This window comes from Telmatherina bonti, assembly GCF_933228915.1.
Source record: "Telmatherina bonti genome assembly, chromosome: 7".
Lineage (NCBI taxonomy): Eukaryota > Metazoa > Chordata > Actinopteri > Atheriniformes > Telmatherinidae > Telmatherina > Telmatherina bonti.
Window position 1 is genome coordinate 22,994,580 of NC_136625.1, and position 13,136 is coordinate 23,007,715.

The 13,136-nt window shown below is 37.4% G+C and overlaps 1 protein-coding gene across 2 annotated transcripts in view; it reads right to left on the reverse strand.

Moving 5' to 3' along the window:
* tnn (tenascin N) overlaps positions 1 to 13,136 on the reverse strand; it is a 42,465-nt gene that overhangs the window by 10,797 nt on the left and 18,532 nt on the right. The window contains exons 8-11 of one of the 2 annotated variants that reach the window (XM_079243495.1): positions 11,725 to 11,814; positions 5,182 to 5,445; positions 2,248 to 2,511; positions 1,064 to 1,327 (exon numbers count right to left, since the gene is read on the reverse strand). In XM_079243495.1, the coding sequence (XP_079099621.1) occupies positions 1,064 to 1,327; positions 2,248 to 2,511; positions 5,182 to 5,445; positions 11,725 to 11,814 (882 nt within the window). The remainder of the gene's footprint in view (positions 1 to 1,063; positions 1,328 to 2,247; positions 2,512 to 5,181; positions 5,446 to 11,724; positions 11,815 to 13,136) is intronic. The other variant, XM_079243494.1, reaches the window with a different exon arrangement.

A 13,136-nucleotide genomic window follows, 5' to 3' on the forward strand; every position in this document is an offset into this window, starting at 1 on the left:
AGCTCCCGGAAGTGGTTGATTCTTTCCATGTGACACCTGCACGCTAATGACATGTGTGCCTTTCTCAATGTTATAACTTATGTCTGTTGTCCAAAAGTGTCCGTTTACTACTACGTTATGAAAGCAAGCCAATGACCCTGGCCAAATATCATGATAAGATACAGAATGTAATGTGTTCTTTAGGTTATCATGAGATATCCAAGTCATATCCACACTCAGATTAATATACAGACATATGTATACACAGCTTTCAAATATCCCGAGATATAAGTTTGCTCAGAGCCAAACAGGAACAGATTCCACTTATTGTCACTCTCTTAAAATAATGGTCTAAATAATTTGTTTTAGAGTTTAAAAAAAAAACAACAACAACAACAAAAAAACAGATATCTACAAGAAATCAAGTTTTTAGAAAAGAGAAAACAGAATATTTTTTTAGTAAAACTTGAAAAAATTACTTCGGCCACAAGAAAAGAGCTGGTAAATATGTGAAAACAATACTCAAAAGTACAAAAATAAAAGTAAGACAAGTTCCTGGATGGCACGGTCTGATTTGTGACTGGACAGGCCGTGCCCATAGGGGCCCATTGAGGCCCATTGGGGCTCACTGCGGCCACCTGTAGCACCCGGTCTGGACAGAAGTAATTCCTGGTAAGCATAGAAAAAAGAAGGCCAGAGTTTTGTTAGCCACAAGATTTGGCTTTAAGTGTTCACTCAGATTTTAAGCATGAATGGCTGGAGATCACAGGGTTTCTTTCAAGACATGCTGATCACACTTCTGAGCTTGTGTGGGCCTGCTCTAAGAGGGCTGGAATGCTTCATTAGAGAAGAAGGCGTCTTTGGTGCTTGCTCTTTGTGACCCAATGAAGAAGTTGTTAAGAAGCATGGATGAACGGATGGAGCAATACTTTGGAAAACTGCTTTAACAAACCGCAAGATTCTGATTGGACTGCTAGTTTTTCCTGATCATTTGTCAAACAGCTCAAATTATAGGTTCTACTTGAGGGATTTAACGTGATTATGTTTAACAGGTCATTTAATTTAACAAAAATTGCTCTGACACCTGTCTCAGCTTGTGTTGTACTCGTCCTGCTGGCTTTGTCTCCCCTGAAGGCCTTGATGTAGACGGTGTAGAGGACTGCAGGCCTCAGACCAGTCAACATATGATAAGTGCTATCAGGTCCCACGAGGATTTCTCCACTAGAGCCATCAGGAAAAGTGTAGGTTAGGATGTAACCATCAATTTCTGCCTGGACTGGATCCCATGACACCATGAAGCTGGACTCTGTTTCATCCTGGGCTAAGAGGTTAGAAGGAGCATCCAGTTCTAGAGGAAGATGTTAGTAGATGTTATCGGCACACAAACTTTAATGTAAAACAATGACCATTTAAAACCTAAAAGAGGATCTTATATCAACTTGGCGCCCATTCACTGACATTTAGATACCTCTGAAATTTCAATGTTAGCTCATATTAGCCTTGTGCTGCACTAACACAATTTGTTTTCATTTTTCCAACTCTCACCCAACTGTATATCATATATAACAGGATTATTTTATGTCAAACACAGGAACAGGCTGTCCTTCAAAATTTGTCAAATTGGACATGAGACGTTGAGATTATTAAGTGCTTTGGTTGTGAACAGGGAGTTGTAAATTTAAGACCTGTCGCTGCTTCTGTCAAGATCTTCCTGCTGGCTCTGGTCCTTTGACAGCATAGACATGGACACTGTAGGACCCCTGGCTTCAGGCCAGTCAGCATATATGAAGAAATGTCTGCTACAATTTGGATCTCCTCGCTCGAGCCCTCAGAGGAGCAATAAGTCAACACATAGCCATTAATTTTTGCCTGGGCATGATCCCAGTGAACTTTGAAGCTGAGCTTTGGGCAAAGAATTTAGCAGGAACATTCGGTTCTAAAGGAAGAAGATATTGGAGGATATAAACGTGGAAATTTCAATGTAGCAAACTATAGTAAACAGACAACTGATCTTTTAAAACCTTAGAACGAATCTAAAGTCAACTTTGCACCTTTTCATTAACATTCAGCTAAATCAGAAACTGGTATGCTAGCTTGCAGTAGCCCAGTGCGTGTGATTAAACTTCATATAACTCTATATAATATTTAACAGGAGTTTATCATGTCAAACACAAGAATGAATTCTCTTTTGAAATTAGTCCAATATGACATGAGGCATTCAGCTGATGAAGTGTTTTGGTTGCGAACAGGGAGTTATAAATCTAAGACCTGTCTCAGCTGTTGTCGAGATCTTCCTGCTGACTTTGGTCCCCTTGATGGCCCAGACATGGACAGTGTAGAGGACCCCTGGCTTCAGGCCAGTCAGCATATATGAAGAAATGTCAGGTCCAACTGGGATCTCCTCCCTCGAGCCCTCAGAGGAGCTGTAGCTCAGCAAGATGCCATCAATTTCTGCCTGGGGGGGATTCCATTGAACTTTGAAGCTGGACTCTGTCTCATCTTGGACCAAGAGGTTAGTAGGAGCATCCAGCTCTGCATGGGGAGTTAAAGTTAGTAAACATACCATCACTACATCTACTGCAAACAAAAAAGAAACAACAAATCTCTATAGAAAAAAAACAGCAGTGTGCAGCTACGTCTTCATTCAGTTTAAATCTGGTTAGAAACTCTGGAGATCATACTGATACGTAAGCAGCAGTACGGTAAGTACACTATGAGCTATGTTAATGTAAACAATCATGCAAACTACTAAGCAGCTTTCCTTTTAACCCATTCAGACCTGATGCAACATTATGATTTTCCCTTATAGATTATTGATACTTTTTAAACCAGGCATTGGATCTTAATGGGTTAAGAAGAGGAATTAAACATATTATCAATTGTTAGAAAAATCTAAACCGATGTTGCTATGGCAACACATGTAATTTTTTTCACCATTATAAACAGGTTTAATTTAAACTTGGTACCATTAACTCTTTCCCAAAGAGGTTGGATGAGTCTGATCTTCATTTGAACAAATAAAAAATCTCCCTGGAGTCGGGGTGGTAGTTAAAAGGCCCATCCATTCATTAACTGTGAGGAAGGAGGTGGGTTACACCCTGGACAGGTCGTCAGTGCACCACACAGCCAGCACAGAGCTAAAAACAACCACTCACATTCATGGAATTTACTCCTGGGGACAATTTAGAGCAGGGGTCACCAACTCTGATCCCTGAGAACGACCATCATGCAGGTTTTAGTGCAGGTTCCCTGCTGCAACACAACTGACCCAAATCAGGCTCATTAACTGGCAGGTGCAGAAGAGTTGTTCAACAACCTTTTTATTTGAATCAAGATGTGATGTACAAGGGAAACACTAAAACTTGCAGGATGGTAGCTCTGGAGGACCACAGTTGGTGACCCCTAGTTTAGTAGACTAATTAACCGAACAAGCATGTCTTTGGACAGTAGGAGGAAGACTGTTTAACTTGAAAGAACCCACACCTACTAAATCATTATAACATAAATCATTGTATTGTATTGTATTGTATTGTCAAGTAAAAGCCGTCACGTTCAGAGATAGGTGTGACTAACTTGTGCTGAAGCAGAACTTACCTGATGAGTTTCCTGGCTGTTATCTATATATGAAAAGCATTCATACAGGTGAACTGGCATGTTTGTTAATATATTTATCATTCCATGTTTTTAAACATGAAAAAAAAAAACATGGAGCATGAAAACCTGCTGTACACTTGACACAAATTTGGACAGATGGAAACCTAACTTCATAATAAAACTCTTGAGTCTCATAAGCAGTTGATTAGTGGGTAAAAGGAAAAATCTCTTATTTTGAAAAAAAAAAGCTTTTTCTTTTTTTTAGATTCTACTGAACCTAAAATATGCTACTAAGCATAATCTTAGCTGGGAGAGAGTATGATGTATTTTAAATTACAGTGATCTGCTTTAGTATTTCCTGCAATTTGCCTTTGCAAGGGTTTAATCCATCTGTTTACTTTCCGTGACTCATCACGGAAAGACACCTGAAGAGAAATATGTCACACAGTATTGTTCAATTTGACAAAATTTCTCTGCACTTGATATGTTGATACTGGTGAAAATCTGGGATTATCTGCAAAACCTCACCCCTTTTCCACATTTCATTACATAACTGAATGTTTCTGGTCCGGTTCTGATTCCTATTCTAGTTTCACTTCACTTGTTTGCTTCCTGTTATTTGATGCATGAGTGAGGTTTATGGTGCTAACATGTATTTAACCATCATCAAATTGATCAGCAATAACCTGAAGCTATTGTAACATCTTAAACAGGCATGCAGAAGAGTCAATTTTGAAATATGATAATGTGTTTTAAACTGTATTTTCAAATAAATGAGCGTATGCTGCTATTTTAATTCATACCTATTATGAACTATTTTATTAAATGTGAATATAATCTACTTTTGTTAAACTTCTTTTTTTTTTATGTGATTCTTAAAAGGATTTTGAGAGCATGTTGAATCCACCCCTCATTTTTTCCAATTCAGACACATCTGCTAACATCAAGTGCAGCCACATTTAAAGACAAGAGAACATGAGAGACCTGAGAGGAAAAATAAAAGGACTTGTTCAGGCTAAACAGTCTCTTCTCAAACTTCTTACAGACATTCAGCCTAGGGCTATACTGAATGTGTTTAAATAAGGAATCCATTGTAATTATGTTAAATAGTCTATTTCAGACAGAGTTCAAGTCACCCCCCTCGGCAGTGAGGAGAGGTTAATATGCTTTATGTAAAATGTCACCACTAATGGTTCATTCTTCTATGAAAAGTCAATAAAATTATCCAGAAATCTCCCACACAAAAGATCAGAAGGAAATGATGGAACATTGCACATGAAGTTATTTGAGGTAGGAGGCTCTGGGAAAATGAAAAGCAGACATCTCAGAACATCTGCCCCTCTGTAAAGCACAAAGGAAAAAAATAATTTTCTCTGCAGGATCACATGTCATTATTCAATCAGAGAGAATGTGGAGAGAGGATCAAAACAATTGTTTGTGCTTTGCAGCTTCCCAGTGTTATAGGTCAGTATTAGTTCATGTTTTGTGTTTCTCCACTCTTCATGACCTCCGCATAACCCAAAGCACATTCTGTGAAGCTCTTAAATAGCATACAAGTAATTAAATAATACACTCCATAAAAGAGGTGGGGTCCCGTTCAAAGTTTACCTGTCTCAGCCTCTGTTGAAGTCTTCCTGCTGACTTTTTCTCCCTTGAAGGCCCAGACATAGACAGTGTAAATGACACCGGGCCTCAAGCCAACCAGCCTGTATGAGGTTCTGTCGCGCCCCACTGGGATGTCTGAACTGGAACCTTCAGCTGAGGTATAACTCAGCATGTAACCTTCTATTTCAGCCTGGACTTGATCCCAGGAGACTGTTGCAGTGTCTTCTGTTACTTCAATAGTTACAAGGTTTGTTGGAGCATCAATGTCTAAAACAATAGAAATACACACACACAAAAGAAAAGGAAAGAAAAAAAACATGGAGATCAGAACAACATATAATTTAGCATTCATGTACTTGTCCTTAGATAAACTTAACTGTACTCAAGAATCATGACAATACACTGTGAACAAAGGTTTCCCACAGACTTCTAGTGTTTATAATCCTTCAAATCAGTTCAAATCAGTTTTGTGGGATCAATGAAACAAAGCTTAGTTCTAAAACTGGGACATGGATTTAATAAAAACAGTTAGGCTCTAACTTGTCTTGGTATGTGTATGCCTATAAACATATTTTCAAAGAACACTGTCTCACCTGTGATTAGCACATACTGCCTTCTCCACCAGACAGCTTATATGTTCATTAAAAAATGAAAACAAACATCTAATGAATACTTACAACATAAAACATAATTCGAATAAACATGTAGAAACCCACTTTTAATTCTCTGCATTGTGTGCATGTATATAGCATAACATTTCATATTTATTCAAGCTTCAAGCTAACTTTCCCTCTCATGTATAGGAACATTTACTATTTTAGGCAAAAATAAAGTAAAATAGAACTTTAAAAAAAGATGCTAAAACTGTCCATTTTCTTGCCTCTGCATAGCTGGCTGAAGTAAACATGAAATTCGGATTGCTACAAAGTGATAAAAAGCGTGACAGTAACTGCACGTCTGAGCTGAGAATTACACGATACTTTGGAAAATGATTACCAAGGTGAAACAATGCAGGATTTTCTCAACAGGAAAGAAAAGCAATCTTTTTCATTTGGTTTTTTTTTTTTTTTTGTTGTACATGAACCATTAGCTTTCAAATCTGTATATTCCGATGTACGTTTCATTTAAAAGCACTTATTGCTCAGAGGTTTTGGACATTAAAGATGGCAGATAAACCAAAGAATGATTTGTGCTCCTGCTCAGCTGAAAAACTTTCCAAAAGAACATCACTGGCTATGGTTATGTCCTGCTCAGTTAACTACACAGCATGAGCTGCAGCGGAAGGAAGACCCAGGAACAAACCAGAACACAGGGGCCTCTGTTTCCAAACTTAGCTGCCTTAAAGAATCACAGCAAACCTGCAGAGGACACAGGTAGAGCAGTTGGGGATGGGAGGAAACCTTGATGAAAGTTAAGAAAGTGAGCAATGACGACAGAATGGCAGAAAATAAAAGGTGAGAGTCACAGAGGCATAGTAAGAGAGACACAGAGGAAGTGAAGGGAAATGTAAAAGCAATCATCATTTAGGATTATTCCTCTGTGGCGGCAGCTCAGTCAAGGTCAGTCTTGTGTCTGTGTGCAGTCTGCATCGTGAAAACTGATTGATGATGCATCTAGAAGAAGAAAGGAACTATGCAACTGTCTAACTCCATATCCCATCTTTGTCTCTCCTCTTTTCTCCCGCTGTCACTTTCCTGTCCTTGTGCTTACACTGCATGACAGTCTGTCATGAGTTAAACTGCAGAAAGAATTTATAATCGCTCCCCTTTCTGAGACATTCTCCTCCAATGCCTTAAAAATGGGAAGCCATCGAGAAGTTTATGTACCTTAAGTCACCATCTTCAAGTGAGAATAGAATAGAATAGAATAGAATAGAATAGAATAGAATATAGCATGCTTTATTGATATCATGTAACAATGTGCAACAACACAAGTGCTTAATCAATAAAGTGCTCAAGAGACAAATATAAAAGTGTGTTCTGTGTGTTTAGTTTCATTTCTGTGAGTAATACTGAAAATTAAACATATTGAATTTAGCAGTGTGTTGCTCCAGTCACAGCCAAACTATAAATACATGGAATCACTTTTTCTTTTTATTATTTTTGTAAACTGGAAAACTAAATACATGCTGGGTGCATAGTCAGCAGAGAAGCATTAATAAAGAGGAAAGGGGGAAAAAAGCAGCATTACAGAAGTAGAGAATATCACAGTGAGGTCAAATGAATTGCACATAAATTCTATCAGCTTACGTCTTGAATGTGTGTGAATGTGTTGCCCCATAATAACATAACCCATGGTAACTTTTTCCTCATTGGCAGCTTTGAAAATCTAGACTCCATTTGTATGGTGACAGGATTGATTCCTTTGAGCTGAGGCTTTAAGGCTCAATGAAGTAAGTCTCCAAGGTGGAAATAAGCTACTATGCATGTAAATTCATCACAGGTTAAAATCAGAGCATTTAACAGTTCGTAATAGCTGTTTTATACCTCATTGGTTGCCAGCCATTGTGATAGCAGATGTCTTTGGCAGAATATATATATATATATATATATATATATATATATATATATATATATATATATATATATATGATGGATACAGTTACTCCACAAGCCACTGCTTGGATTGAAAAACAATTTATCCATTATAGGTGATATGTTCAGTAAAGGCATTGACCAAAGGGCTCCTGGTAAAAGTCTGTCTTTCATCATTTGCAGCTTCACAGGTTCTCACCTTCACTGTCCACCGGAAGCCATACAATATGGCTTTAGATTGAGTAATAGCTTACCATTACTCCAGGGATTACAATATGTCAGGTGTGACAAAGATTATGGTGTGTAGTTTCTTGGCAAACAGTTTTCTTATGCTTGCCCGCTATTTTATATGTTATAGGAGAAGCTGACCATTTTTTATGACAGATCTGATTTATCTAGTGGAAACATTTACACCTTACGCATAATATGGACGACATGAAATCCTCGACTTGTTCTTAAAAATGAACTTTATATCTTTTATCCAACCGTATGTGGTAGACATGAGGGTTTAAAATTGTTTCAGTAAACACACTAACTGATGTCATTGGGCCTGTTAACATAATAATCTCTTCATATATACTGTATTAATATATATGTGTATATATATATATCTATATATATCTATATATATATATATATATATATATATATATATATATATATATATATATATATATATATATATGTGTGTGTGTGTGTGTGTGTGTGTGTGTGTGTGTGTGTGTGTGTGTGTGTGTGTGTGTGTGTGTGTACAGCGAGAGAGAGATAAAATACATGATATTATAATAACTATTTTTACACATCATGCTGTAAAGATTTAGAAGTTAAATATGTATATGTTACAACATATGTGTTTGTTCAAAGACCTATAAGCACATAAATGGGATAAACATTAGCACACAATCAGTCCGTCTCTGCTTTTTAAAAAATATTCCCCTTGACATAACTTGACATATTTCCTACATTGTGTGAATGTAGGAACCTGCCTCAAAAATCTGTGAATACACATGTCTGGGTGGACTGGACTGCTCCCACTACAATACATGAGGCATTATACTCTATTCAGGTAACATAAAAACTCATATGTCAAGACCTCTTCCTTAACTGAGCAATCTGCTTTTGCTTATAGAGATCTTGGCTGTGATTATTTTCTGCCTGAATGAGCAGTGGCAGTTGTTGTATGTTGTGTTCATACATTTTATAAGCTTATGGCAGGTTAGAGTCCCAGAAACATCTACACTACTTTAAACATAAAGATTTATTTTATTCGGCATTTGCCTAAATATTTGAATCATTGAATCATTTTACAGTGGAACTGGTGGCAATGAAAGCATTCAATCCAGCATGCCTACAGAATCACACTGTGGAAAATCTGCAAGACAAGCACATCTTCAGGGTTGCACAGGCTGAGAGAGGACAGATGATTTATAGAGTCACCGTGGAAGAACATATGGAGGTTCAACCATACAGTAAATATTAAATATAGATTTTTAACAGTCTATGGGATCGTGTAGGAATAGGATACAAAAAGAACAAATTTGCAAAGTAATAAACCTACCTTCTGGAGATTTTAATTACATAATATGAAAGTTTATTTCAATCTTATACTACAATATCACTTGAGGACTGTCTCATGAGCAAAAAAAAAAGGTAATAAATATATTTGATTGATAAATGGCCTCATCTGGGGAATAAATTTCATTTTTAGATCAGGAATAGGGATGTAGACATAAAAGAAGATTGAGAAAATACTAGAGGTGACATGGGTCCAAACTCTGTGTTATCTTAAAACCAGGATTTGTTGAATATGAAAAGCACAAGAAATTATTTTTTGTGATTTTGAGAATTTAGTTTCCTTACAAGCGAAATAAAAAAGCAAAACATATTTCGTATTGCTGACCAGTATAAACTGTTTATTATGAATTTGAATCCTGGACATCTGTGGCAGTAACACACATGATGATGATTGTATCAATAGTTTCCTTAAAAATGTCCATAATTATGTAATGCTATTTATAACATTAAACTCTCCCCTTGAGGCAAAACTAAACAAAACAAAATAACAACAAAAAATCCTATCTCAATTTGCATATATGTAAGTGTATATAGAGTATGTGTTTAAAGTTTACCTCAAATTTCAGGTTAATAGTTCAACACATTTGTGAGTTTTTGCAGGTTTTTGATAGCATCATATTAAACTAAGTTTCAAGATTTTGCTAATTGCAAACTGCAAAATAAGAAAAATAAAATAAAACATTATGCAAACTGGAGCGCATAAAAATGTAAACCAAATTATTATGGTGCTCTGTGCAGCTGTAAAGTAGCTCAACAGGCACAGAAAAAGGAAGATGAGGGCAAGACAGATGGTGAAAGTAAATATGAAATATGGTGAAATATTTCTCCTGTTATGGAAGACATCAACTATTGCCTCTAAGGAAAAACTTCAGTTGTTTTTACCACTGTAACCACACAGTAATTTATCACATACTACTATAATATCACAGAAATTGCTTCTCTATGACCCATTATTCTGATATCTGCCTTCTTCTGTTCTAGTTTTCCTATAAATAGCTGGAAATTTCTTTGTGTATTCATGGTTCCTTCATCAATAACGTAGCATTTTTCCTTTTTATTTAGCTCTAATCACAACACATACTGTTTTATTTGTCTTTATGACTGCATGGCTGCATTTGGGCATTCTCCCTTTGTCCCCTTTCATGTATAACTGCTAGCCTTGAGGAAAACACCATTTTTAGATAGAAAGGCAACTGTGCTCTCCATGCCAGCTGTCAGAAACCAGAAGAACCACTTTGGCAAACAGAGTAGAGGACTATCCTCTCACATCTCCTCTAAATCCTTTCATGTTTCACCTAAAATGAAGAATTTTAGCTACTGGAGTGGAGACAAGCCACTCTCTGTCTGCTGTAGATTAGCATTCACACACACACACACATGCACACTCAATTATTACACATGTAGGTGGTTTACTTGCAAAGGAAGAAAAAAAGAAAAAGAAAAAAGATTAACATAGCCAGGGACCCTTGAGTACCTGTCTGACTTCAAAAGAATAGATATGAGTCTTGAAATAACCCTGCTAAGACTGATGACTAAAAATCATCAGACTCCCTCAGAGTCTGAAAAAATGAAGAGTCGTCAACATGGAGACTGGTTTTTAACTGGGAAAGCTCTGATGGTGAATGAGAGTGAAGGTAAATGAGGAAAGAAGTAGGAGGGAGCAAAACTCAGGACTAATGTTAGTTTCTGGAAAGCTGTGGCGCTCTTAAAATGTCCTAAATGTGAAGAACGGCTGTTAAAGTGATGCCGAGAAATGAATTCCTCCTCAAGTACTTAAAACCATATCAAAACAAGATCAGACCAACATGTTGATGTCCGACTTTTCCATATGGACTCTGTAAATCACAAAACCTCTCACCTTAACCATCAAGGAGAATCTTACAGTTGCTACATTCATATCATGTTTCCCCTCAGTGACCATGTTCACCACAGCCATTAAAAACGGTTCGGATTATTAGGCTGTAAATTCCAGCTCACTGTCGTTAACCTGTAATCATTCTTTTTGGCCTCTCTATCAGTAATGCTGCTTTGATTGGCTGTATGAAGACGATAATAACAGGTTATAGGCCTATAAGATGGTGCATCAGTGTTGCAGTTTTGTGTTTTTCCCTCTTGGTTCTGACCACTGGTGAATTATGGATCACTTGACAAAAGCTAAGTACTATCTTTAAGGCTTCATACCATTCAAAGACTAACTTAATATTATCCTTCCACTTCCCATAATGTGTTTTAATTTCCACAACACTGATGTATAGTGTCATCCTGTCAGACAATAAATGATGTATAATGTCATCTGCATATATTTCAGCTGTCATACATACAGCTACACATTAAGGCTCTATTACAAAATACAGTCTCAGGGCAAGTAATGCCAGCAGGCAACTAAAGTGCAACTGAGTTAGACTTCTACTGAGGATGCTGATAGGTTAATACTGACCTGTGACACCAGTGGTATAAGAAGGATTTCCTTCAGTGTTTCCTTTGATGGCCTGCACAGCGATCTGGTACTCTGTTCCTGGATACAAACCTGTAGGAAGAAATGTGGGGTTTGTTTGTTTGTTTGATGTTTTTTTTTATTCCTAAATGGGACTGATGACTGATGTCGGTTTTATTAAACTTTGTTGGTTTAAAAAAATAGCCAATGGACCTTTTCTAAAATTCGAGCCTTTTTGTTGTTAAATACTAAAAAATACTGAAATACTGGAATCAAAGCTTGAGGACTGTATATGGGAAATGACTGGATGATCAAAAAGGCAAACTAGTACAAAACTGTCAAACCCAATTTCCCAAAAGTCTAGAAAAAGTGTGAAAGGTACATAAAAACTAAATTTAATGATGTACAGATCTAATTAACTCATGTTTAATTACCTATAAATAACATTAAATGTTGCAATCAAGACATTTTACCATTTCATGAAAATGATGATCTCGTTTTGGATTTGTTGATATTACCTCAAATCTCAAAAAAGTTAGAATGGGGAAGAAAGGTTTTAGAAAAATTATATATAAAAAAAAAGGAGGATGATTTGACAACAGATTAGATACATGATTGGGTATAAATGGAGCATGTCCTGTCTGGAAAGCGTCTTGAGATGGCATTGCAGTGATTTGACGCTATATAAATAAAGTAGAATTGAATTGAATTGAATTGAATTGAATTGAATTGAATTGAATTGAATTGAATTGAATTGGGAGATAGAGCCCCTCAGTAAAGATGGTCAGATGTTGACCAATCTGCAACAAACTTTGTCCAAAAATTGTGGAACAGTTTCAGATAAAATGTTTCTTAACTTCAAATTGCAAAGAATGGGGCATTGTTTTACAGAGGACCAGGAGAGTCTTTGTCTTAATTAATTACTTCTCGTTAAAATGCTGTATTCCCTTTTCCAAGACCCTCCTGGTCATACAAATTGTCTTGCATATTTCAGTAAGATAAAGACAAGACTATGGCCTATGGCCTATGGCCTATGGCCTATGGCCTATGGGCTGGCCTGACTGTAGGAGGGTTGTCGCCGGCCCTGGGGGGGTGCTGGGTCAGCTGCATCTGTGGAGTGGTGGGGGGGACGCTGGGAGTGGTGGGCGGTAATTAAGGGGGCCCTGATCGGGGCCGTCCTGTCCTCTGCCGCCCTGGGGCCTCTCACATGGGACATGATGGAGGGGTGAGGTGAGGATGTGTGGGAGTAGGTGTATGGGGTTACAGATGGATGGTGCGGTGGCTGGGGGGGGATTAGGGTTGGGGATATAGGTGGGTAGGGGGGTGAGAGGATAGGGATGTGTGCGGATGAGTAGATGTGTGTGTGTGTGTGTGTGGAGGGGTATGTTGGTGGGTGGGTTGTATGTAATGGGGTG